At 41.9% G+C, this 26264-nt stretch overlaps 1 protein-coding gene and 2 pseudogenes across 1 annotated transcript; all 3 read left to right on the top strand.

The window, feature by feature from the left end:
- The first annotated feature begins 662 nt into the window (after nucleotides 1-662).
- Nucleotides 663-6700, top strand: LOC111973880 (adenosine receptor A2b-like; annotated as a pseudogene).
- Nucleotides 6701-8647: 1947 nt separating this feature from the next.
- On the top strand, nucleotides 8648-18366 carry LOC139022616 (uncharacterized protein C22orf15-like). Its single transcript, XM_070446978.1, has 5 exons — nucleotides 8648-8672; nucleotides 8940-9026; nucleotides 10505-10627; nucleotides 10857-10931; nucleotides 11237-18366. Exons 1-5 carry the CDS (start codon nucleotides 8648-8650, stop codon nucleotides 11368-11370), a joined length of 444 nt encoding a protein of 147 aa, XP_070303079.1. The 3' UTR covers nucleotides 11371-18366.
- LOC111973997 (beta-ureidopropionase-like) lies at nucleotides 12059-25572 on the top strand (annotated as a pseudogene).
- The last annotated feature ends 692 nt before the right edge of the window (nucleotides 25573-26264 follow it).

Raw genomic sequence — 26264 nt, 5'->3', positions numbered from 1 at the left:
GTACTACTTTAATTATTTATATTCGTTTTTTAGTTTTTCTTGAGCATGACGACACCCTTCTCTAACGAAATTTGAATGCTTCATTTGGTGTCCTGATAACCTCATTTAGTGATTCTGTCTCTGGATGTCCTCAAGACTACTTTGTCCTTATCAGGCAGGGGTTGGATGATCTCAGGGGGACATAGAAAATTCCAGTCCCTGAAGCATCCGACTGCTTCCTCTCTCTGGTACAGCTGACATTTAACTGTCACTGGGATAGTGGCTCCATAACACCACCGTGTCATCATGGCATTATTTCCTCTAGCCCTGGTTTACAGTTTAGTGACTGTTGTTAATCGTAAATAGGAGCATTGGTGGAAAGTCAGTTATCATGTGTTAACATGACCACTGCAGTTGCCCAAGTAGTGTAATGTAGTCAGTATACTGTGATCCGTAGTCAGATGTCAGTGCTCACTATTGCAGATCTTAATGTTGGTTCGGATCAAATATCAATGATGATGACCGGCAGTTGTATGGGGAATGCAGTACATTGTTTATGTAAAGTAAACAGTACAATTGTTATTTGACTTGCTACATTGGAAATTCCAGAGTATCATGGCAGACAATACATTGTCATTTATTGTTTGACTTCAAATGTGGTTAATATTTGATGGAAAGTCCTCTTATTCACTGGTATTTTGTGTATTCATTTCTGCATTCAGCATTTCCACTTTATTTACTCTTTCTTCCCTTTATCAGCAGCAGTATGACGCTCATGTGATCACTTCCTGGCTCAGTCTGAGCCCCATCTGAGTTTCACAGGGCTGAATCTTCAAACAGTGGCGGGGAAGGACTTGAGAGGAGAGGGCCAGACAGGACAGCAGATACCATAACAGAAAGGAGACTGTCATGCCTTATATGTTAAGTGAGGAGAATGCCTTAGCCTTTGGACTGCTTCTCTGACCACCGACTGTGTGGGACTTCTAAGAGGCTTTAAGGTGAAGTGGTCTCTGTGTSGAGAGCTCAGCCATAGTCCCAGGCAGTGAGATACACCCTACAGAGTAAGCGCACTGCTGCCAGGCTGCAGCTATGGACCTTGAGGAGAGTGGTCCTCCCTCCTCCTCAGTGACCTCGCTGCTCTTCTCACGATGCTGAACGATTCTGCGTCTGTCATCTACATTGTGCTGGAGCTGCTGATAGCTGTACTGTCTGTGTTGGGCAATGTGCTGGTCTGCTGGGCCGTCTGCCTCAACAGCAACCTGCAGAACATCACCAACTTCTTTGTGGTGTCCCTGGCGYTGGCAGACATTGCTGTGGGAGTGCTGGGTATCCCCTTCGCCATCGTCATCAGCACYGGCTTCTGCTCCAACTTCTATGGCTGCCTGTTCATTGCTTGCTTTGTGCTGGTGCTCACCCAGAGCTCCATCTTCAGCCTGCTGGCCATTGCCATAGACCGCTACATCGCTATCAAGATACCCCTCAGGTTAGTTCCAAATTGTATGAACATAACAGAGAGTGTGCTAACCATTTTAAACATATTGCTGCTGTCGCGCTGCTTTCCACTCCCATATACGGAGAAAGAGGTTAGATCAGGGGTGAGCAAAAAACTTTTTGGGGGAAATTATTATTTTAGGTAATAAAAAAAAATAGAAAGTATGTAGAAATGATAATGAACCCTTTATATTTTAAATAACTGCCCTTTTTCTGGCCCGCAAATTGATGCTGACTAACAAATTGGCCCACAAAAAATTGGAGCGGCCAAATGTCAAAATCCCTATGTGGCCCTCGAGTCAAAAAGTTTCCCACCCCTGGATTAGGCTTTTCAAAGATATTAATCTACCCTTTGATTGATTTGCATACCCAGGTTGCAGGTACATTGTGTAGTTCATGCTTTATGCCAGTAGCACATTGCTACATTTTTCTTCATCTTAAAATCTGTGTGAGATATTTTCAGAATAGAGCAGCAGAGGACCGTACTATTTTTAAATGACCTTTAGGTTTTTGGACCAAATGGCTAGATGAGCTTCTGATTTCCTCAGTGGAACCAGCTATAGTCTCCCAGGAGGCCATATCACCCAAGACCAGTTAACTGTAATCTCCTCTTACTAATAGTTTATACAGACCATGATCCCCATTCAGAACTATAAGCATGTAAACAAAAAAAAATGCTGTTCAGACCAGTCATTTATTTTCCTAGATAAACAAATATAAATTACATTATTCCCTAAAATGTATTAATCAGTAATTACTTATACACTTTCTGGATAGTGTGTGTAGATTGATGCTCTCACACTCTTTTCAACCTCACTCCTACTGGCATATTTGATAGTGTGCATTACCTAAAAACAACATGCCATTCACTCCCTTTTTATTGCGTCCAAGATTGCTGTTCTGTTGTTTCCCTGGGATGTGTTAAGGGCATTTGTGCATGTCTGTGTTGCTGCACGGGGGGGTTGCTGTTTTCTCACAGCTAACCTTTGAACCTCAACGTCTAGAGAATGTGACAGAAACAGGCCCAAAAGCTCAGCTGCTCTCCCACACTGACCAACAGACACTTGAAATAGACTTCCCTTCTAAATACTGACGTTTTATTTTTAAGTCTCTTTTTATAACTTAGACAAGAGGTTTTCCCATAAAAAGATAGTGTGTCTAACCACATTTACATCCAAACATTTCATGCAGATGAATTACCTAGCGCATGAAACAAGTCACAACCGGGCAATGTTATATATGCCGACAGACAATTTTGTTAGTTCGACATGGTGGGATCTTTTTGTGTCTGTAAAATTAATTACGCAAGAAAAGCAGTGGAAACGCCTTTATGCACAAATATTGATATAATAACCATCATGTCGAGGTAAACTTAGTCACGCAATGATACACCATATATACAAAAGTATGTGGACAGCCCTTCAAATTAGTGGATTCGGCTATTTCAGCCACACCTGTTGCTGACGGGTGTATAAAATTGAGCACACAGCCATGCAATCTCCATAGACAAACATTCGCATAGAATGGCCTTACTGAAGAGCTCAGTGACTGTCAACGTGGCACCGTCATAGGATGCCAGCTTTCCAACAAGTCAGCATCAAATTTTTGCCCTACTAGAGCTGCCCTGATCAACTGCAAGTGCTGTTATTGTGAAGTGGAAACGTCTAGGAGCAACAATGGCTCAGCTGGAAATGATAGGTTACATAAGCTCACAGACTGGGACCGCCGAGTGCAGAAGCACATATTGCGTAAAAATCGCCTGTCTTCAGTTGAAACACTCACTACCGAGTTCCAACTGCCTCTGGAAGCAAGGTCAGCACAATAACTGTTCGTTGTGAGCTTCATGAAATGGGTTTCCATGGCCGACTTGCCAAAGATAACCATGCGCAATGCCAAGAGTCGCCTGGAGTGGTGTAACGCTCTCCACCATTGGACTCCAGAGTGATAAATCACGCTTAACCATCTGGCAGTCCGACGGACGAATCTGGGTTTGGCAGATGACAGGAGAACGCTACTAGCCCGAATGCATAGTGTGAACTGTAAAGTTTGGTGGAGGGGAAATAATTGTCTCGGGCTGTTTTTCATGGTTCGGGCTAGGCCCCTTACTTCCAGTGATGGGACATCTTAACGCTACAGCATACAATTACATACTAGACAATTCTGTGCTTCCAACTTTGTGGCAACAGTTTGGGGAAGGCCCTTTCCTGTTTCAGCATGACAATGCCCCCGTGCACAAAGCGAGGTCCACACAGAAATGTTTTGTCGAGATCGGTGCGGAAGAACTTGACTGGCCTGCACAGAGGCCTGACCTCAACCCCATCGAACACCTTTGGGATGAATTGGAACGACGACTGAGAGCCAGGCCTAATCGCCCAACATCAGTGCCCGACCTCACTAATGCTGTTGTGGCTGATTGGAAGCAAGTCCCCGCAGAAATGTTCCAACGTCTAGTGGAAAGCCTTCCCAGAAGAGGGGATGCTGTTATAGCAGCAAAGGGGGACCAACTCCATATTAATGCCCATGATTTTGGCATGAGATATTAGATGAGCAGGTGTCCACATATTTTTCTTCATGTAGTATGTTGTGTTGTCCTCCCACTACAACTCGGGAAAGCATGCAGTTTATTAGGCTACAGATTAAAGAAATGATGATGAACTTCGCAGTGTGGTGAATGTTGAAGGTGATGAGCTTGATGCTCCTTTCCAATAAATATCAAGGGTCTTATTCTGGTGACATGATAATCGATGCTTGGCTGCCATTTGACAAATACAAATAATATTGCTCTTATCCATAATAATCTCATAATGTAGGTAGCCTACCTGCTGTATCTGTGAGCTGTTGGCTAGAGTGCATGTGTCAAGACTGGAGTGTGCACATTTGCTAAATAACACAACAGTTTTTGTGACAAAACCATCAGTAGATTTGAAAATGTCATCACGCACAGCCTTTTATCTGCAAAAAGTCTGTTTTGATGGAAACATCTCTGGTGGGAAAATGCGCATATTGTTCAATAAAGATTTTAGAACATTCACATAAAACTTGGTCGCAAATTGGATGGAAACCTAGCTAATGAAATGCCTACTATTATAGTGTTTATTATTTAACTCACTATCCCTTGACCTCTGGGGGAGTCTAACCCTCCAGAGAGACAACGTATCCTCCTCCAGCCAAGAGAGCCCATAATGTGTGTCTTACTGACAGTCCATATCTTTATTATTCCCACAGGTACAATAGCCTGGTGACAGGCCAGCGTGCCAAGGGGATAATTGCTGTCTGTTGGGTGCTGTCCATCATCATCGGCCTGACCCCGATGCTGGGCTGGAATAAGTCCACTGAGCGCCCCAACAGCACCTGTCCTCCAGGCCTGATGGAGTGCCTGTTTGAGGATGTGGTGGTCATGGACTATATGGTCTACTTTAACTTCTTCGCCTGTGTGCTGATGCCTCTGCTGCTCATGCTGGTCATCTACCTGCGGATCTTCATGGCAGCTCGGCATCAGCTGAAGCTCATAGAACTGAAGGCTGTCTACGGGGGGAAGTCCCACTCTACCCTGCAAAAGGAGGTCCAGGCGGCTAAGTCGCTGGCCATCATCGTGGGCCTGTTTGCCATCTGTTGGCTGCCGCTGCACATCATCAACTGCTTCACCCTGTTCTGCCCTCAGTGTGCCCGCCCGCCCCTCTGGATCATATACGTTGCCATCATCCTCTCTCACGGCAACTCAGTGGTCAACCCCTTCATCTACGCATACCGCATCCAGGAGTTCCGCCACACCTTTAAGAGGGTCATCCGCCGCCATGTCCTGGTCCGCCGGGAGCTGTTTGACATTGGTGGCAGCAGCCGCACCTCCACCCACAACAGTATCAGCGGCTCAGTAAGGGTTAAGGCCAATGGCATCCGCTTCGACCTCTTTACCCGAGCACAGCAGCAGCAGCAGTAGCTGTGAGAGCTCCCACCCCTGTCATAGCCATATCAAACCTGCAGGGGGCGTTCTGAAGCCAGCGCCCATTCACAACCACCCTCTTACCGTGATTAGCTCCCACAACCACAGGGAAAGCCCCCCTGTGCCACAGCCTCTCAGACAGACACATACACACCCTTTATGTCATCCCCTGCAGTATGGGGACCAGCAGCAGCAGTCTCACAAAAGTCCGGAGGTGGAAGAGGTAAAGGACAGGCAGGATCTCTCCCCTGTCCAGGTCAAAACACTGTTCTATAAACATAAAACCTGCTTCACTGAGGTCTCCTAATGGACACAGAATGGGCATTAGACAGCTACAAAGGATCCTTATCACCTGGCCTTTGGTGTGAAATTACTACGGATGTGTAAATCTTTTGGAGTCAGCTCAGAGTAGATTACTGGGCAGTCAGGCTCACAATCTGAGGATCAGAGTTTGGTTGTATCCCATGTTATCCAGATGGTCTGATTCCACATTCTATCGCCAGGGATTGTAACCGTTGGTCCTGAATGAGTACGAAACGAGGACCTACACAAAGGCAGGCATGCAAAGCCTACTGTACATTCACCATGCGGAAGAGAACAACTTATTTTGGGTGCATGAACAATTCTATTTAAATTTGCAAACAAAAATCATTTGAGTTATTTATGGAAGAAACGTTAATGTGACTTGAATGGATAAATGTGATTCTGTTTACGATGTTTATTCTCTTGGTCTGTGATGTGTGTCTGGCGCTTAAATCTGAATCCTCACAATTGACTTTTGTTCTATGATAACTGGTGAGGTTTTAATAAATCACCTTTATGATTAATCTTGTGTGTTTGGGGATGGCAGGGATGTTCCAGGTTCGTGATAAGGGGACAGTACTACTGCATTGATTTAGAATGTTTGTGCACCATACAGATGGACATGATAAGAGCAATCTCTTAGATGTTCAGGTTTAGGATCTTGCAAATGTATGAATGCTCAAAAAATGATCTGCGTGTTTTTAAATCTTAATGGTTTTAAACTATTTTGAGGAATATCTAAACTACTGTGCACTTTCTCAACTTGTCTAACTGTCAGTAACACAAACCAAAACTGTTGAGCTGATCGTTGAGATTACACAGACAATTAAATGGCCAAAATAATTAATCAATGACACATACAGCTTACATTTTTCACTGAATATACTCTCAAGTGTTACATAGCTATGGCATTCTCTGCATTTTCACATTTTCAGATGCAATACAGGATGCAATACCTCCTGTTTGAAAATAAATATTTGTATGTAATTGTCATCTCTAAGTGTATCTGTTTGCGTTTCCATGTTGCACTGTTTACGCATTACAATTACTGTACAGCTTTCCCAACTATCGATCAATAAGCTTTCCCAACTATTGAGCAATAAGCTTTCCCAACTATTGATCAATAAGTGCAGAGAAAGCTCTAGGGCTCACTGTGGCTTTGCTCCAAGCAGGGAGGAGTTTTGGACAAAGGGAAGCTCCGGAGGCAGGCTTGCTAGTGAGTCTGGGGAGAGGGCAGACTAGAGCAGACAGGCCCTCTATGGGGATTTATGTCCCCTATCACAAGCTGTGAGATCCTCAGATTTCTCCAGCTTTCCCAGCTTTTATCCAAGTTCCCTGATGATTACAGGTTACAGGGTTACAGGGCATTCTCCTTTTGATATTCTCTCAGGGGCTTCCTGAAATGACATTTGAATGTTTTTTAAAAGATGCTCCCAGCCTAGTTCACTGGTGTTTTCTGCACAACAACATATTGTCTCTTCCCCCCATTTCTGACATTACTTAATCAGACTTCAACAACGCACCCTTTTAGCTGTGGCCATTCTGACCAATACATCTCTCACTCACCACTTACCTGTTTTACAGTGTCATCCTCACCCACATTTATTTTTATTCCAGTGTTACTGTACTAACCTCTACTGTTGATATAAGAAAACGTATGAACATGAATGTACTCACTACTGTAAATCGCTCTGGATGAGACCGTCAGCTAAATTACTCAAATCTAATGTAAAATGATATACCTGTGACTGTCCTAAGTGACCTGGGGGGGTTATGTTACCTTCCTGTCATGACTCAGTGATGACCATTGGTCCTGATACTGTACATGGTTTACTGTACATTTGGCCATGAGTAATGGTGCTCAATGAACAAGACTAATCTAATTTTGTCACTGAGTGGTTCTAGTGCCTCATTCACTGTACAATCTATCAAGTGTTCGATGGTCTGGTATTCTTGGCTCATCTGATTGATAGTGTGATTTGAGCAGTACCAATGCAATTCTCTTCATGGTCATAGAGGGGGAAATACTAGTTTATTCATAGTTCAGTGTTGATGGTTTAACTCTCACCAGCCCTGTTTAATGTAGCATATACAAGTCAGCAGGCCATGCCATGAATGGACTTAGGTCCTCAGATGATCTACTGTACTGGTCATTGTTATGGTGGTGAGTAGAGAATGTGTGAAGTGTATTCAATACAACTTGTGTGGTATTTGTGAAGTAAGAGGAAAAGCTGATTCCTGCCCCTAACATCTTTAAGCATAAAGACAGATTATTGCTCTCTTAGATTTGTTGTGATGAGGCTTGTGGTAACAACTGGCTTGCCATTGTAATTCGCTAGATATTAGTGTAGCATTGTCTCTATAGGTCATACACAGTCTTGTTTTCAATTCCAGGTAGTGGTTGGCTGACAATAAGTCATCCCCCACAGTATAGCTGTCAGACCACAGTTTTCAACAAGTAGCAGTAAAAGCTCTGTCTGTGTATTGACTCCATGGATACAAACAAAAACAGTCCCTTCACATAAAAGTCTTCCTGTCTTCTCATCTTTTGAAAGGAGAAGAGAGAAGAGTGGGTGTCAGAGGGGTTATCGACCATGGGGGAATGTGATGTCCCTGCAACAGTTAAAAACTGTTTACATGTCTGGTTAAAATTCCAAACAGAATATTTACCCTGTCAACTGTTGGTTTGCTCAGAGCAACTGCAGAAGCCATTCACAATGGCCTCTCCCTCAGTGCCAAAGCTTTGTCACTAAGTGTGATTGTAGTCAACAACATTGATTTAACACCCCCTATTGTGGCATTGTGTGCTTAGCCCAAACTCATTACTTCTTTTGGCTATATGGAAGAGGCAAGTGCTTCAGCTGCTTGTAGCGACATTACAGGAGGGGGCTATAGAGGTCTGGTCTGAAGCATTTTGTATAGAGAGAAGGTGAAATGTTTGTCACAGTGCAGTTTGGAGGTAAGTAAAAGATGGCGCTATATCATCATCATGATTTGATTGGGCATAATTCCATCATCTCTGTGGAGGTCACCAGCTGACCTATAATGAAATGTATGACATACGGTAATGGAGAGCTTTGTTGATATTAACAGATCATATGAGAATAAAACCTTTTAGAAAATCATTGGTGGGGATTTAGATGTGACAATCAGGTTACTTTAATGAAGTATGGGGTTATAGATAGAGGATATGTACAAAAATACTTCTCTTTTATTACTTTGAAAGAGGCCCAAACAGAACTGTTTAACCTGAACTGCAGGATGATAAACTTCATCCACAGTTTGAAGGAGAGGTGTGATCTGGATCCTCAAGGTACTGTCCTGTACTTCTCCCATAGAGAAGAATCATTTACAGTTGAACTTCTGATGTGTTTCATCAAATATCACATTCCTAATTCAACCTGATAGTGTGGTTACAGTATAAAAGAGTGATACAAACAGTACTGGATATACATTAAACAGTACATTGCAGTGTGAGGTTTAATGTAAACTCAGCAAAAAAATAAACGGCCCTTTTTCAGGAACCTGTCTTTCAAACATAATTCGTAAAATTCCAAATAACTTCACAGATCTTCATTGTAAAGGGTTTAAACACTGTTTCCCATGCTTGTTCAATGAACCATAAACAATTAATGAACATGCACCTGTGGAACGGTCATTAAGACACTAACAGCTTACAGACGGTAGGCAATTCAGGTCACAGTTATGAAAACTTAGGACAATAAAGAGGCCTTTCTACTGACTCTGAAAAACACCAAAAGAAAGATACCCAGGGTCCCTGCTCATCTGCGTGAACGTGCCTTAGGCATGCTGCTTGGAGGCATGAGGACTGCAGATGTGGCCAGGGCAATAAATTGCAATGTCCGTACTGTGAGACACCCAAAACAGCGCTACCTACAGGGAGACAGAACGGACAGCTAATCGTCCTCGCAGTGGCAGACCACGTGTAACAACACCTGCACAGGATCCGTACATCCGGACATCACACCTGTGGGACAGGTACAGGATGGCAACAACAACTGCCCGAGTTACACCAGGAACGCACAATCCCTCCATCGGTGCTCAGACTGTCCGCAATAGACTGAGAGAGGCTGGACTGAGGGCTTGTAGGCCTGTTGTAAGGCAGGTCCTCACCAGACATCACCGGCAACAACGTTGCCTATGGGTACAAACCCACCGTCGCTGGACTAGACAGGACTGGCAAAAAGTGCTCTTCACTGACGAGTCGCGGTTTTGTCTCACCAGGGGTGATGATCGGATTCATGTTTATCGTCGAAGGAATGAGCGTTACACCAAGGCCTGTACTCTGGAGCGGGATCGATTTGGAGGTGGAGGGTCTGTCATGGTCTGGGGCGGTGTGTCACAGCATCCTCGGACTGAGCTTGTTGTCATTGCAGGCAATCTGGTGCAGTCCATGAGGAGGAGATGCACTGCAGTACTTAATGCAGCTGGTACTGACTGTTACACCAGATACTGACTGCTACTTTTGATTTTGCCACCCCCCCGCCCTTTGTTCAGAGACACGTTATTCAATTTCTGTTAGTCACATGTCTGTGGGACTTGTTCAGTTTATGTCTCAGTTGTTGAATATTGTTATGTTCATACAAATATTTACACATGTTAAGTTTGCTGAAAATAAACGCAGTTGACAGTGAGAGGACGTTTCTTTTTCTGCTGAGTTGATATGGTATCTCTGCCAGATTGTTTCCTGACTGAGTAAATGTCATAAGTGAATATGTAATAGACCGAGAGAGCCCAGTGTAAAGGTCACGTTGAAGATGTACTCTGCAGACTGTGTGGACCTGATGGACAGGACAGGGGAGCTGGTGAACCTGAGTGACAAGGAGGAGAGCATGGAGCAGGCCAGCAGTCTGATGAAGAAGAGGCACAGCTACGTTCTCATACGCATCTGCAGTGAGTCTCTCAAAATATGATAAAAGGCACTAGGCTTCACATGTCCATATTAAAAATCCCATGGGATCAAAGATTGGTTTCTCACATTGCTTGCCCAACACTATTACTATGCCTACTAATATGTTATAGATAGGTTGTTAACATGGCTGCAATAAATGTTATTATTACTAAAGATATTTTACAGTAATGAAACTGATTAACTTTAATTCACTTCATATTTTTCCCCTAGAAGGTGACAGGACTGAAGGGCAGAAGTATGTGCCACTCTTAAATGACCTGGACAAGAGCCATCCTGAGTTAGTAGGTAATGCCAAAAACACGTTCATCCACAGCACAGGTAAATGTGCACCACTGAAACCACTGCATGAGTCTATTCAGTTGGAGCTGCGCATGATCTGAAGTGGTTCTTTGCGGCTTCCTAAAGGTACAGACTGGAGTTGTACCTGTAATATGACTCTCTTGCCTAGTTACTGTACATGTGCACCGCACTTGCCTTGAGCAAACCCACATCAAGTCTGATTTAAGACTTTATGAAAAGGGGTGGCTAATATGTATGTTTGTATGTACTGTCTGCACCCTTGTTACTTTTGTATAATTTTTCTACCTCAGAGGTCCTAAAGAAGCTGTCCAACCCCTGTAAGGAGCGGGACAGAAAGGGTGGTCCGTCAAGGAAAGGCTCTGTTAACCAGACCTGGAGCAAGACCACCGCTGGAAACAAGAAGAGACATTCTGGAAAACTTTGACTATGATGAGAGGAGAYGAGGAAAGGTGAAAATTATGGTGATGGACATGCATGAATAAAATGATGTGATCCACATACTAATACAGTAAATGTGTTGGTGCTGTGGTTCTCTTCACTCCGATTTTTTTAAACAAAGGTACATTTAGGTTGATAAATTAACATTCCAACATATCCCAACTGGTAATGTAAGAATGTTACATGTCTGCTGTGCATACTAGAGGCTGGTATAGGCCCAGAAACGTTTTGTACTCATATAGTACTATTTGTGAGAATTAGGCTATATGGACCACTTATTAAATGCATAAATCTACTTATCCATGTTTTCACAACAATGAATGAAGTTAAAATAAAATACAACAATTGTTGAACAACTAGTAAAGGTAGCATATATATTTGTAGATACAGTGCCTAGTCTTATACCACATAGTTTTCTATACAATACAAGCTTTGTCTATACTGTACCTGACCTGTCATAGACTTCCTAACTGTAGTCAGTGTAAAGCATGACTCATGATGATATATGACAGAGAAACGTGATAGAATCGGACAGGTTGCATAACCGCAGCAAAAGTAAATATATGACTGTTTATTTTGCCCAATAGACGACGGGGTGGGCTTACTGGGCTATCGGGTTCACTAACAGAAGCACAAGGCTTGGACAGTGGAAATTGTACAGAAGGAGCCTCACAATGTCGGGGTCTGAGTTTGAATCTTTGGAGAAGACACTGGAGACACATATTCCAGATGAGGAATTGAAAGAAGTGAAACGAATCTTGTTTGGAAAAGAAACCAAGTGAGTTGTTGTTGAATTCTGCGCTCGGCCCTATCAGGCTGCAGAAGTCTCCTTGTCTGTATGCTGAGCCTGGTCTCATAGACTAGACGTAACATAGTAAAAGTAAATCCGGGGCATGCAAATTAGTATGATATGTAAAGTTTGGTACGGTTACATGAGACAGAAGGTTACTTAAGGCAAAAATGAAAGGAGAGTGGTTGGTCGGGGTGGATGGGTGAGCGCAGTGCATAATTTGAGACAGATCCTGGCAGAACAGGATCCTGCACCTCTCCGTTTTGCACTGTTTCGTTCCGCAAACCCATTTGTCAAGATCTGGTATCTCTATTGCCATAAAAAATAATTGTCACTGTCCTGCCCCTTAAAAACGTAATGTGAAAAAGTGCCTGATATTCTACGAATTGATTTGTGTCGGGCCGGCCCGGGTTCTTTGTTTGCGAAACATGTAGCCTATAGACCAACTTGTGTCCTTTGCTATGGTGAGAGAGAGAAGCACGCCTGTATCTCTCGCAGAACTTTTTATGATCTCTGTCCCTCTCTCTGCTCTGATGAACATGAGCCTGCAACTCTCATCTCTCCAGCATTACAGTTCATAATTTATTTCCTTATATGTACCCCAGCACCCCTGATACATTTAAACACTTTTGCCAAAGTTATAGAATTACTGCTGCCTGTTCAAAAAGAAGTGAAATAATTCAGAAGACTTCTCCAGGAGTAGGCCTATAATTTAGCCACAGAGAATTAATATTATTATTTTTTTTTTGCCTAGCTGTAGATTTTGTGTAGCCCAATCACAATCGCGTACAGCTGGGAACGTGCAGAAAATCGTTCAGTGAACAGAACGTAGCTAAAACAGGCCTTTCCCAGTATTTCAAATACAATCACTGGAAAACACAAATTGGAAAGTAAATGGCTCCTGCTGAAAAGAGAAGAATAATCTGCCTGTAAGAACCTGCTCAATCTTCTCTGTTGAGGAAGGGGTGCTAAAGGGGGGTTTTGACAAATAAGAAGAAAGTGTATGCGGGGGACAATAAGCAAAAACACACCCCTCTAAATTTGAACAATGCATAACTAAGTAACCATATACTATGTTGTCCTTACACAGTCCTAGGAACTGTTCATTAAAAAATAAATGTAGATTAAGCTGTCAATTACAAAATAAATGTAGATTAAGCTTGAACCCCGGGCATGGCTGCTTGAAGCTATATTGTTTTAAATAGTTTTGCATTATGGTGTCCAATAGGTGACTAAATTAGTAACAGTTGCTGTCTGATTGAAAACTGGATACAAATGTAATTAATTAAAAAACAATTCATTAAAGTCTGCAAAGATAAATAATACTGCATATTTTCACAGGAGGGGACATTGAACATTAGCTCACACCAGACGCCACATCTGTACAAAATGTGGAAAACAACACAGTGAAAGAAATTACAGGATAACGTGTGCCCCAAACAATCACAGCACAATTGCTCCACTGTCTGTATGTCACCTGTATACCTACTGTGCAAGTTAAGGTGATAGAAGACGGACTAAATTACAATACATACAAGTTAAAGGTGAAACCGTCCCTTTGTAGTAGACAAAAATAGGATGTCATTGTATTCTACTCAACTCATGACTTTTTTTTACAGTACATATTTCAATTTCATACATTGTCGATATATCCCTTTCCCACCCCCTCCCTTTTGCCCCTGCCTCACACAAATTCTTATATGTATATATTTTGATTTAGAGGGTATTTTTTACATATTCTTTAAACATATCCCTTTTCCATTTTGAATATATAATAAAGTAAAATAAACCTTTACCGTGCCTCTTGTACTCATATATTTTGCACTTAAAACAATTAATTAATATTTTGAAGTTTTGAAGAGGGGACCATAGAGAGGAGAGTCTGTATAACTGTCCCTTTGTAGAAGACAATTGTAAGCAATGCTTATATTCACACCCCACATTTGAGTGAACTACAAATTACTAACAAATGTCAAACTTAAAACACATTTCAGCAATGTCCAAATGTCTGTTCCTTTGGAATAAATAATTGTTAGCATTGGTTAGACCCACATTGAAAAAAGAACCGATGTCAGGCTGGTGACTCACCTCAGACCAGTTTGTCATGGGAGCTCCTGCCTGTAGTCATAGGCTATAGACAATATAGCTCAGAGGGTCCTCCAAACACACAAGCCTCTACACTGTCTTGGTAGAGGGGAACAAGTTGAACTGTGAACTATACTGAACAAAAATCTAAACACAACATACAACAATTTCAAAGATTTTACTGAGTTACAGTTCATATCAGGAAATCAGTCAATTAAATAAATTCATCAGGCCCTAATCTATAGATTTCACGACTTGACAGGGGTGCAGCCATGGGTGGGACCCACTGGGGAGCCAGGCACAGCCAATCATAATGAGTTTTTACCCCACAAAAGGGCTTTTATTACCGACAGAAATACTCATCAGCTTCTTGATATGCCACACCAGTCAGGTGGCTGGATTATTTTGGCAAAGGAGAAATGCTCACTAAAATGGATGTAAACACATTTGTGCACAAATTTTGAGAGAAATATGTTTTTATATGTATGGAACATTTCTGGGATTTTTTATTTCAGCTCATGAAACATGGGACCAACACTTTACATGCTGCGTTTATATTTTTTGTTCAGTGTATATACAAAAGGATTGTTTCACGACCACCCTACAAGTGTCTCAGTTTCCTTCAGCACCTCGCCCCTCAGCGTATCTCACTTCCGCCAGCCACTGTTCTACAATCTTCCCCTCAGCAGAACTTAAAACATAGTTATTTTCAGTTCACAATTAACATTTCGAAGTTAGAGGCCATAGACATAACAGGAGTGTCTGTATAACTGTCCCTTTGTAGTAGATAATTTTAAGCATTGCATATGCATGCCACACATTTGAGTGAAATGCTGATTAGTTACAAAATGTTACACAGCATGGGTTAGACTCAGCATGGGTTAGACAAGCAAACACTGGACCGCCGTTAGTCTGGTGTCTCAAGCAAGTCTGTGATGAATTGTGCCCTCACCCAGGCTGGGGGCATGTCAGCTTAAATGCCCACATACAAAGGGGCATCCAGAACAGAGGACATGCAAAGAAGGGGATCGGGGAGATGGTACACAGCGTCCGGCCAATCCACTGCTGGCTGCCAGCTCACACTGGACCGACGTTAGTCTGGTGTCTTTCAAGCAAGTCAGTGATGAATTATGAACTCCCCATGCTGCTCCTGGTAAACAGCGTCCGGCCAATCCACCGCTGCTGATGCTTGTTGAGAGTTGCCCGCAAGCGCTGAGGGAGCGAGTGTTATACTACTAATAGTTGACCCAATATTAGCAACTATTCAATTACCATTTCTAAGCTTCTCATTTATTATAGAAAAACTCATCCCAGAACTTTCTGAGGCAGGCCTTGGAGGCAAGAAGGACATCACCCTCTTCTGGTTTTTGCCCACAGGGGCAAGGACAGTGATGAACTGTGAGCTCCGTAGGCAGCTATTGGTAAACAGCGTCCGGTCAATCCACTGCTGCTGCTTCCTGTTGAGAGTTGCCTGCCAGCTCTCCGGAATCACCAGCTGTATTTAAGGGAGAGAGAGATTTAAACTACTAATAGTTATCCAAACATTAGCAAATATTAAATTACTATTTCTAAGCTAATTTATTATAGAAAAAATCACCTCAGCACTTCCTGAGGCATGCCATCGAGGCAGGAAGGACATCACCCTCTTCTGCTGGTCTTCGCCCTACCAAGGCACAGACAGAAGAATGGGGTGGATACAAGAGGACCTGAGGTAGATCACGAGGGACAGGGGCCAAACGTGAGGCAGGAGGGCATGCTGGAGGTACCTGTACGTCCAAGGGTTCATACATAATACATACAGAGAATATATAAGTGACAGCTACAGTACTAAGCATTCTCAGCACCATGAGAGCAAATCTATAGCCAAGCAGCAGCATGGATGGTAAGTGACAGCTACTAGATTTAGTTATGTAGCTATAGAACAAAGAATCCATTGGCCTATATGACAGATACAGGAAGAGTGTCATCATGGAAGGGTTTTCATCTGTGCAAAGCACACATTGCATTTATGGAAAGCATGCGTGTAAAGTTGTGTAAAATTTAACGCATGTCAGATCTAAGAATTTGTTCTTAACTGACTTGCCTAGTTTAAAAAAAAGGTTCAATTTTTAAAAAATGTAATAAAAAAATCTACATGGACAATAGTAAGATTAACACAATGCATATCTTCCATTTTGGTAAAGTATTCATGCTTGCAGAATGTCAAGGGAATTAAATAGCCTACCTAACATTGCAGACCCATATGCATGTGTAGATTGAAATGCAAGGGAAATATCACGATTTTTACACCATTAAACTAGCTAACAAAATACATGTATTAGCTAATACATGACTGATACTACTACATAAAACTGTGCCATACACTGGAACCGAAAATAAACTACTGTAGCATGCTACTTTCTCACAACTTAACAGGCGTCTTATTCCATACAAAAAACACAAATTTAAGCGCAAGTATGCATTAAAATAGCTACGATTGTAAAAATATGATTTACCGGTGCCGGTAAATGCTACGTGCATCATAGGTAGATGACACCAGATATGTATTTTATTTATTTGTATTTAACCTTAATTTAACCAGGCAAGTAAGTTAAGAACAAATTCTTATTTACAATGAGATTGCACTGTATAATAATGTTTACAATTCGCTTTCCATTTTTACAAATTCACAAATGTAGCAAAAACATTACAATCGTTTTCATGCCATCTTATAAAACGATGTAACACTCTCTGTGTGATGTAAACAATGATCCAACGCGGGGAAAGCGTCATGGCCGCCGTTTGTTTTTGAAAATTCGATTTGGGGCCGGGGCTAAAGTCAAAGTACGAACATGATTGCACCACACGACAAACGGGTGACGGTGGTTGGATACCGTTAGTTGAGAATGTCTCGCATTCCCATTGGTGGCTTTAGTGGCTTTTCACTTAGTTGAGACTGGCTAGACATCGAATTTGCTGACAGTGTTGTCAGTCATTTTACGTAGAAGCAACAATTTTGACAGAGAAGAATGCGCTCCAAAAGGCTCAAAAAGCGCATGCGCAAAGACCCCAAACCAAATATTTTTTCAGTAATCTAAAATTATGTAGAAATGCATGAAATGCGGTTATAAAAGGCCCACATTTTCCCGGACCCTAGGCTACAAACGTGTTCCCTCATTTGTGCAACTTCTGCAAGCACCGTTACTCTACTGCTCTATGCCAGTATGCAAAAGGATATATCTATATTTTTTTATGTGTTCAGGCCCAGGTTTCTCGGGCTCACTTTTTGTTCCAGCACCTCCCAATTTACCATTAAGCACTAGGTGGGAGTATAATGTGAACGTCTAACAACCCAATGGTTGTGTGTTTGAATCCAATCATGGAAAACTTTAGCATTTTAGCTCATTTGCAACTACTTACAGTACTACTTTTTAGTTACTTTGCAACTACTTAGCATGTTAGCTAACCCTAACATGTACTATGTACAGCAACAACAAATTGGAATTTGTAACATATCATACATTTTGCAAATTCGTAACATATCAAACATTTTGCAAATTCGTAACATATTGTACATTTTGAAAATTCATGACATATGTTACAAATTGCAATTCGTAACATATTGTACGACTTGCAATTCGTAACATATCATACAAAATCAAATCAAAGTTTATTTGTCACATGCGCCGAATACAACAGGTGTAGTAGACCTTACAGTGAAATGCTTACTTACAAGCCCTTAACCAACAGTGCACTTTTTAAGTAAAAAATAGTGTCACGGCTCCTCCTCTGCAGTGCAGGGGCGGTTCCTCCTCTGCAGTGCAGGGGCGGTTCCTCCTGCAGGCAGAGGAGGGTCGTTAGTGATTGGAGTCACCTGGGCTCAGGGTATTTATAAACTGTTTCACTAATCACCTCTCTCTCTCTCTCTGCTCCTCCAGGTATGATCATGTTTTGTTTGTTCCTTTGTAGTTTTGCATAGTTTTCACTCAGTCATGTTCACACACACATATTCACGCATCCATGCACTTTACATACACCTTACATTATGATACTTCCACACCTCATTCCTTTTTCTTAGTTTAAAGTTAATAGTTTTGTTTATAATAAAGAACACTTTTAATTGGCCTATACCTGTTCGTGTCCCCTCATTTTTGTCACAGGCTATGAGCCGGCTTGTGACAATAGGTATTAGGTAAACAATAAGTAAAGAAAAAAAATAACAGTAGCGAGGCTATATACAGGTGGTACCGGTACAGAGTCAATGTGCGTTTGCACCTGTTAGTCAGGCTATTTGAGGAAATATGTACATGTAGGATTAGTTAAAGTGAAATGATAAACAGAGTAGCAGCAGCGTAAAAGAGGGGTTGGGGGGGGGGGCGGACACAATGAATAGTCAGGGTAGCCATTTGATTAGATGTTCAGGAAGCTTATGGCTTGGGGGTAAAAGCTGTTAAGAAGCCTTTTGGTCCTAGTCTTGGTGCTCCAGTATTGCTTGCCATGCGGTAGCAGAGAGAACAGTCTATGGCTGGGGTGGCTGGAGTCTTTGACAATTTTTAGGGCCTTCCTCTGACACCGCCTGGTATAGAGGTCATGGATTGCAGGCAGCTTAGCCCGTGATGTACTGGGCCAAACGCACTGCCCTCTGTAGTGCCTTGCGGTCGGAGGCTGAGCAGTTGCCGTACCAGGCAGTGATGCAACCAGTCAGGATGCTCTCGATGTTGCAGCTCTAGAACCTTTTGAGAATCTGAGGACCCATGCCAAATCTTTTTCGTTTCTTGAGGGGGAATAGGCTTTGTTGTGCCCTCTTCATGACTGTCTTTGTGTGCTTGGACCATGTTATTTTGTTGGTGATGTGGACACCAAGGAACTTGAAGATTTCAACCTGCTCCACTGCAGCCCCGTTGATGAGAATGGGGGCGTGCTTGGTCCTCTTCCTGTAGTCCACAATCATCTCCTTAGTCTTGATTACGTTGAGGGATAGGTTGTTATTCTGGCACAACCCGGCCAGGTCTCTTACTTCCTCCCTATAGGTTGTCTCGTCAGTGAGCAGGCCTACCACTGTCTGCAAACTTAATGACGTGTTGGAGTCGTGCCTGGCCATGCAGTCGTGGGTGAACAGAGACTACAAGAGGGGACTGAGCACGCACCCTTGAGGGGCTTCAGTGTTGAGGATTAGTGTGACAGATGTGTTGTTACCTACCCCTTACCACCTGGAGGTGGCCCGTCAAAGTCCAGGATCCAGTTGCAGAGGGAGGTGTTTAGTCCCAGGGTCCTTAGCTTAGTGATGAGCTAAACTAAGGATCCTGGGACTAAATATATACCATACCAAACATAACATATCATACTAAATGGAGTGTTTCAGATACATGTACAGAATAATATGAAATGCTATGAGACCAGGTTGCTATGCGACCATAGAAAATACAGTAGATTGCATTTCATAACTATGTGGACAATATGTACTCACCCATGAGGTTTAGCCACATATTGACACTGCTGTTATAAAGTGAAAAATATATGAAAATGTTAATGTCTCAATTTTTCCTTTTTAATCATTCCTTTGGAGTTTGATGTTCAGCAGAGTGAGTAAATTATTTACAATCAAGTGGACTTCGATCAAACGGTGTCCTTTCAACCAACCCCTGTCATGGGGGCAGTATTGAACCCTGGTTTTAATGTCTATGATTGAACCTTTCATGGGGGCAATTTTCAGTCTTTAGTATATATGGACATTAAGCAATCCACACACTATCTGCCTGGCAGGCTGGTGCCACCTGGCAGCAATGGCCAAATAAAGGGATGGTTCAATCAAAATCGTGTAGTATTTTGTTAATTACTCAATTAATACAATCACACAGATGCACTTGTTTGTAGGGTTTACCAGCATTTCATATAGGTGTTGCTGAGGGTCTGTGAAACCAGATGAGAGTCACTTCTGTCTGGATAATTAGGTTTAGCTGACCTTTAAAGCACATTTGACAATCTCTTGCAGGAAGTTTGATCTCCCAGCATGTGCAGTGGAGGCTGCATTGGAGAGGGACTTTGAGCTTCAGGGGTACTTGCTTGATGCGTCTCCGGAGCAGCTCAGGCCCCCGAGAAACGTCCTCATTCAGAACCGCATCGTTCTGCCCACTGATGCCCCTGTCCTGGTTCAGATTAGAGAGTAATGACTACTTGGGTTCAATCTCTTAACCAACCAAAGCCTGCTGCAATATTGTTTGCATCTATGGCACTCTCTCTTTCTTCTCGTTATATGTGCATGTAAAGTTACAATAAATCCATTTAAATTCAATCACTTTTTCACAGCATCCCTTTTGATTTACTCAAAACGTTTTATGTTTACCCATGGAAAAAGTGGTCAGAATGATTTTTTTGACCTGAATGCTAAAACATACCATGAGACATCCATGTCTTCATCGCTGGAAAATATAAACGGTTGAGTTCGATATAATTTTAAAGCTTACAGTTTTGTCACACTATTTTATTATTTATTGAAAAAAATGCTTTTAAATAAAAATGTAAATTTTAAACCTTTAATGTAAATTATCTAAAAACACGTTAACTCAGATTTGGTTCATATTCACATATGTTGTAGCTTAGATCCTATTTCACATCTGAGGCTTTTGTGTTGTGCCCGCCATCAGTTGAGACACAACATGCTCTTGAATACAGGGTGGGTGTCATTTCAACCATAGAAATATAATTCATAGAACAGACCCTATCCCTTCAGACCACTGCAATTTAGCTGGTACAACATTAAAATTGAATAGAACCACCCTGTATTCAAGCGCATGTTGTGTCTCAACTGATGGCGGGCACAACACATAAACCTCAGATGATGTAAAATAGGGTCTAAGCTAAAACATGACCTATTTTTTATTTGCATATTATAACATTTTTGACAACCCTGTTTGTAAACTTTTAAATTATATTAACCTCAACCATTTATCTTTTCCAGTGATGATGTGGATGTTTCATGGTATAGTGGGGTATGCAAAATGGGTCAACTTTGAGCACCTTTTTCTCTTGAAAGATTTGGCATTCAGGTCCAAATAGTCACTTTCTGAGCCCTTCTACAATTGGAAAATATGTATGGAACGTTTTGTTCAAATCAAAATGGGTGCTGTCAAGTTATTGAATTTAAATGGATTTACCCAATTGCAATTTGAAGTCCTTGCTATGAGCAGTGTTGAGAAGATGCATGGGGTTTGGTGACTGATCTCTGTGTTCATCAATGAAGGCCACCATTCCATTCACTCCATTCCAGCCATTACACTCCATTCCAGCCATCATTATGAGCCGTCCTGCCCACAGCAGCCTCCACTGGTGTTCAGCCCTCTACCCGGATAATAGCACTCCACAAAAGGATTGGTGAGATGGTCAATGTGGCGGCCATGTGTGGGGTCAACATTGTCTGCTTTCAGCAGGCCTGGAGTGAGTGAGATTACAGATCTGTTTTACTGGGGTAGCCTATTGGAGCTTTCCATACATTTTCTTTGTGCAATCTGTTACAGAGAATAAGGATACAAATTGAGCTTGTTCACTTTACTGTACTTTAACTGGATCAGCCAGTTAAATTTGGGTATAAAATTTGGGATTTGGGTATACGGCAGAGGGTTAATTTATCCTTAATTGGTTATAGGGACATCAGCAACACACCAAACACAGTCTGTTATCCTATTTGTTTGGGGTCCTAAACAACATTATGATGTGTTGAACATGTGATGAAAGAGAAGTGCATTCCTATGGCCTCTTGCCCCTTTAGAGTGTCCTAGTATAGTAGAAATCCACCAAACTCACCCCCAAGTGCTCCATCAGGGAGGTGACCCCATCCCCACAACTATGTGCAACAGTAATAAGCATACACAGAGGTTTTCATCCAAATGCTTCACATTGTGTGAAGACAGATCACATGATACATTTTTGGAGCATAGTATGCATATTTTCTGTCCTCTGAGAGATATACTTATATGAACAGTTATGTTTAAGTGCTCTCTGGTGTGTACCTCAATTTTACGGCTCTGAGTTTTTAGAGACGATCCTGCTTTGTTCCCCATCACAGGTATTCCCTTTGCCTTCCGTACCCGGGCGAAAGAAATGTGGAAAGAGTCTGCATAAGGTGGATACACTACCCGCTTCTGCCAAGAGGTTAGAGGTCAAGGGTCATCCACGGTACAGGAATGAACCACATCCAATGCAATACTGCTAGTGACTCATACTCTGAGAACAGTCATAGTAGTAGCCATTTAATAGTATGGGTAGTAGTAAGTATGCATAATTTAACTGTAGTTTTACAAATTCCCTGCAGTCAAATGACCTAGTGGCCTCATGGGTGGAATGAATTGTGACGAAAATCCTGTGTTTCTATATCAAACAGTGTTGTTATATTTCAGTCTTCTGTGATGTATATAAAGTGTAATATTGAGTTGTAAACTAAAAATGTTATACATTCAACTCTATATCTAACATGGTCCAGGTGTCTTCTTTTTGTAAGCCCATAACCATGTGTGTAAGGTGTATACTTTTGTTTCAAAGTAGATTTATTTGACTACCAAGAAACACTCTGTGTGACCCTGATTTGCAGTAAAAGGTTAACAGATATGAAGCTGTAGTCAAATAATGCCATTGTATAGATTAGAAATTGGTATTGCTCCTTAGTGTATTATTTATCATGTGAAATAATGTTCCATTATGTTTAGCTACAAGGCACATTCTACAACATAATGTAGGCCCAGCTGTTGAGAAACAAAGAGTGATTGTACTCTGGCGTAGTTTGCATGCTGCCATCTAATTCATGCATAGTGAATAATACATGTTTGTGGTGGGAGTTCATGCTCAGCTTGGGGTCTAGAACATAAAAACAGCTCCAGTCTGATATGAGCATTCCAGCACGTAGCTGTGCGCTGTCGCACACATACGTCTCTGTGTTTGCATGTGTGTGTGTGCATGTGTGTTTGTGCTGATGGAGATGGGCAATTCCAGCCTTTTGTCTTTGTATGATGACTAATGTCTTAAACTCTACTCTTGTTTTGTCTTCAGCTGGCAAAGAAATACAACATCGTAGTGATATCGCTCATTTTGTAGCGAGAAAAGGTACACAACGTACTTTGGAACAGCAGTAGAGGTCTCCAACTCAGGCAGCATCCTGGGTAAAACCAGGAAGAATCATATTCCCCGGGTGGGAGACTTCAACGTGGTCTAGAAGGCCAGCATCCCGGAGTCACCTCTTCACTGTTGATGTTGAGACTGGTGTTATGTGGGTACTATTTAATGAATCTGCCAGTTGAGGACTTGTGAGGCGTCTTGTTTCTCAAACTAGACACTCTAATGTACTTGTCCTCTTGCTCAGTTGTGCACCGGGGCCTCCCACTCCTCTTTCTATTCTGGTTAGAGCACTGTTCTGTGAAGGGAGTAGTACACAGCGTTGTACGAGATCTTCAGTTTCTTGACAATTTCTCGCATGGAATAGCCTCCATCTCTCAGAACAAGAATAGACATGAGTTTCAGAAGACATTTCTTTGCTTCTGGCCATTTTGAGCCTGTAATCAAACCGACAAATGCTGATGCTCCAGATACTCAACTAGTCTAAAGGACAGTTTTATTGCTTCTTTAATCAGCACTACAGTTTTCAGCTGCTAACATAATTGCAAACGGGTTTTCTAATGATCAATTAGCCTTTTAAAACGATAAACTTGGATTAGCTAACACAACGTGCCATTGGAACACAGGAGTGATGGTTGCTGATAATGGGCATCTGTACGCTTATGTAGATATTCCATTAAAAATCAGCCTTTTCCAGCTACAATAGTCATTTACAACATTAACAATGTCTACACTGTATTTCTGATCAATTTGATGTTATTTTAATGGACAAAAAATGTGCTTTTCTTTTAGAAACAAGGACATTTCTAAGTGACCCCAAACTTTTGAACCGTAGTGTATGTGTACATCAAGTCCCGAGCAGATCATTGTGTACATATTAATTGAATAGTGTCCCATTTGTTCATCAAACAATAATTCCTCATGTTTCTGGCATTCCAATCTGTAAACCAACAGGAAGCTGAATTTAGAGCCTGTAGCTCGCCCCTCACAAAAATAAATGAGTGTTAATTGTAGCGGGTGCACTTTGAATGCATGGAAAAGGCCTATTAAGAACCCCACTCTGCTATATATGTTCTACACTAGCTGCAGCCCTGCAATGTATGGCCTGAACACAACAAAGGTTCCCTGCTTACGACCCCATCTCTTTTATCTACCTGTGTGCTTGTCTCATTAGATGCATGTCCATACTCAGAGTGAGGAACAGACATTTGTAATTAGGGCTGTCAGGAGGACTGTTCCAACCATCTTTGTACTTTGTACTCTAAAGTTGCTTGTGTCTGTCACGCGCACACACACACACACACACACACACACACACACACACACACACACACACACACACACACACACACACACACACACACACACACACACACACACACACACACACACACACACACACACACACACACACACACACACACACACACACACACACACACACACACACACACACACACACACACACACACACACACACACACACACACACACACACACACACACACACACACACACACACACACACACACACACACACACCCACACACACACACACACACACACACACACACACACACACAAACCAAACCAACCACACACACACACACACACACACACACACACACACACACACACACACACACACACACACTATACTCTTCCAGCTCCCATCCCACAATGGTCGGTCTACAGTAGGAAGACATACTCATTACTTGCTGAACACAACGGGCTGTTGTTTCATTTTCAAGAAGTTAATAATCATGTCATGTCATCCACTAAACCTATTATTACAGGTCAACGGATTCTGCATGTTCATGCAGATGACAAGGCATGCATGACATGTGCATTGCTCATGTTCATTGTCCTACACTGACACCTACAGTATCAACCATTTCCTTAGGAATACGTTAGATTTGTAGAGCTTATGAGAATTTATTTGAACCTTCTTCTTTTGTCTTTTTCTTCTATATTTCCTTACATGTAACCCTGTTTAGCTGACCTCTAACATTTTTTTATGGCAAATATACTATACTGGATGCAGATATGCACAGACCTTTGCTTGGACTTTTTTCCCCCTCCCTAACTCAGTCCACAAATTACATGAAGGGTGACACTGGCCACAGAGTGTTTCAGACCCAGTTTGGAAAGATTGCTATGAACATCTACTATGGGCACCACCACCCTCTCAACTGGTTCATGTACAGTATGAATGGATTGAGATTTGATTAGATTTTTTATTTATTAGGATCCCCATTAGCCGATGCCGATGGCGACAGCTAGTTTTACTGTGGTCTGAAACATACTGAAAAATACATTACAGACAAAAGACTTTACAATTGACATACATTTAAAAACATTAACATGTAGTGTAATTTGTGCATCTATCAGTTACACATACATGTCAGTACATACACACAACAAGTAGGTCACATGGGGAGAGGCGTTGTGCCGTAAGGTGTTGCTTTATTTGTTTTTTTAAACCAGGTTCACTTGTGCTATATAAGATGGAAGGGAGTTCCATGCACTCATGGCTCTGTATAATACTGTATGTTTCCTTGAATTTGTTCTGGACCTGGGGACTGTGAAAGACCCCTGGTGTCATGTCTGGTGGTGTAAGTGTGTGTGTCAGTGCTGTGTGTAAGTTGACTATGCAAACAATTTGGAATTTCCAACACATTAATGTTTCTTATAAAAGCAAGAAGTGACGCAGTTAGTCTTTCCTCAACTCTCAGCCAAGAGAGACTGGCATAATATTAGCCGTCTGATTACAATGAAGAACAAGACGTTCCGCTCTGTTCTGGGCCAGTTGCAGCTTAACTAGGTCTTTCTTTGCAGCACTTGACCATACTGTAATACTGGACAATAATCAAGATAATATCAAACTAGAACCTGCAGGACTTGTTTTGTGGAGTGTGAGCATC

The sequence above is a fragment of the Salvelinus sp. IW2-2015 genome, linkage group LG15 (assembly GCF_002910315.2).
Source record: "Salvelinus sp. IW2-2015 linkage group LG15, ASM291031v2, whole genome shotgun sequence".
NCBI classification, from domain to species: Eukaryota; Metazoa; Chordata; class Actinopteri; order Salmoniformes; family Salmonidae; genus Salvelinus; species Salvelinus sp. IW2-2015.
Note: the sequence above shows the minus strand (reverse complement) of the source record. Positions and strands in the feature narration are given on the sequence as shown.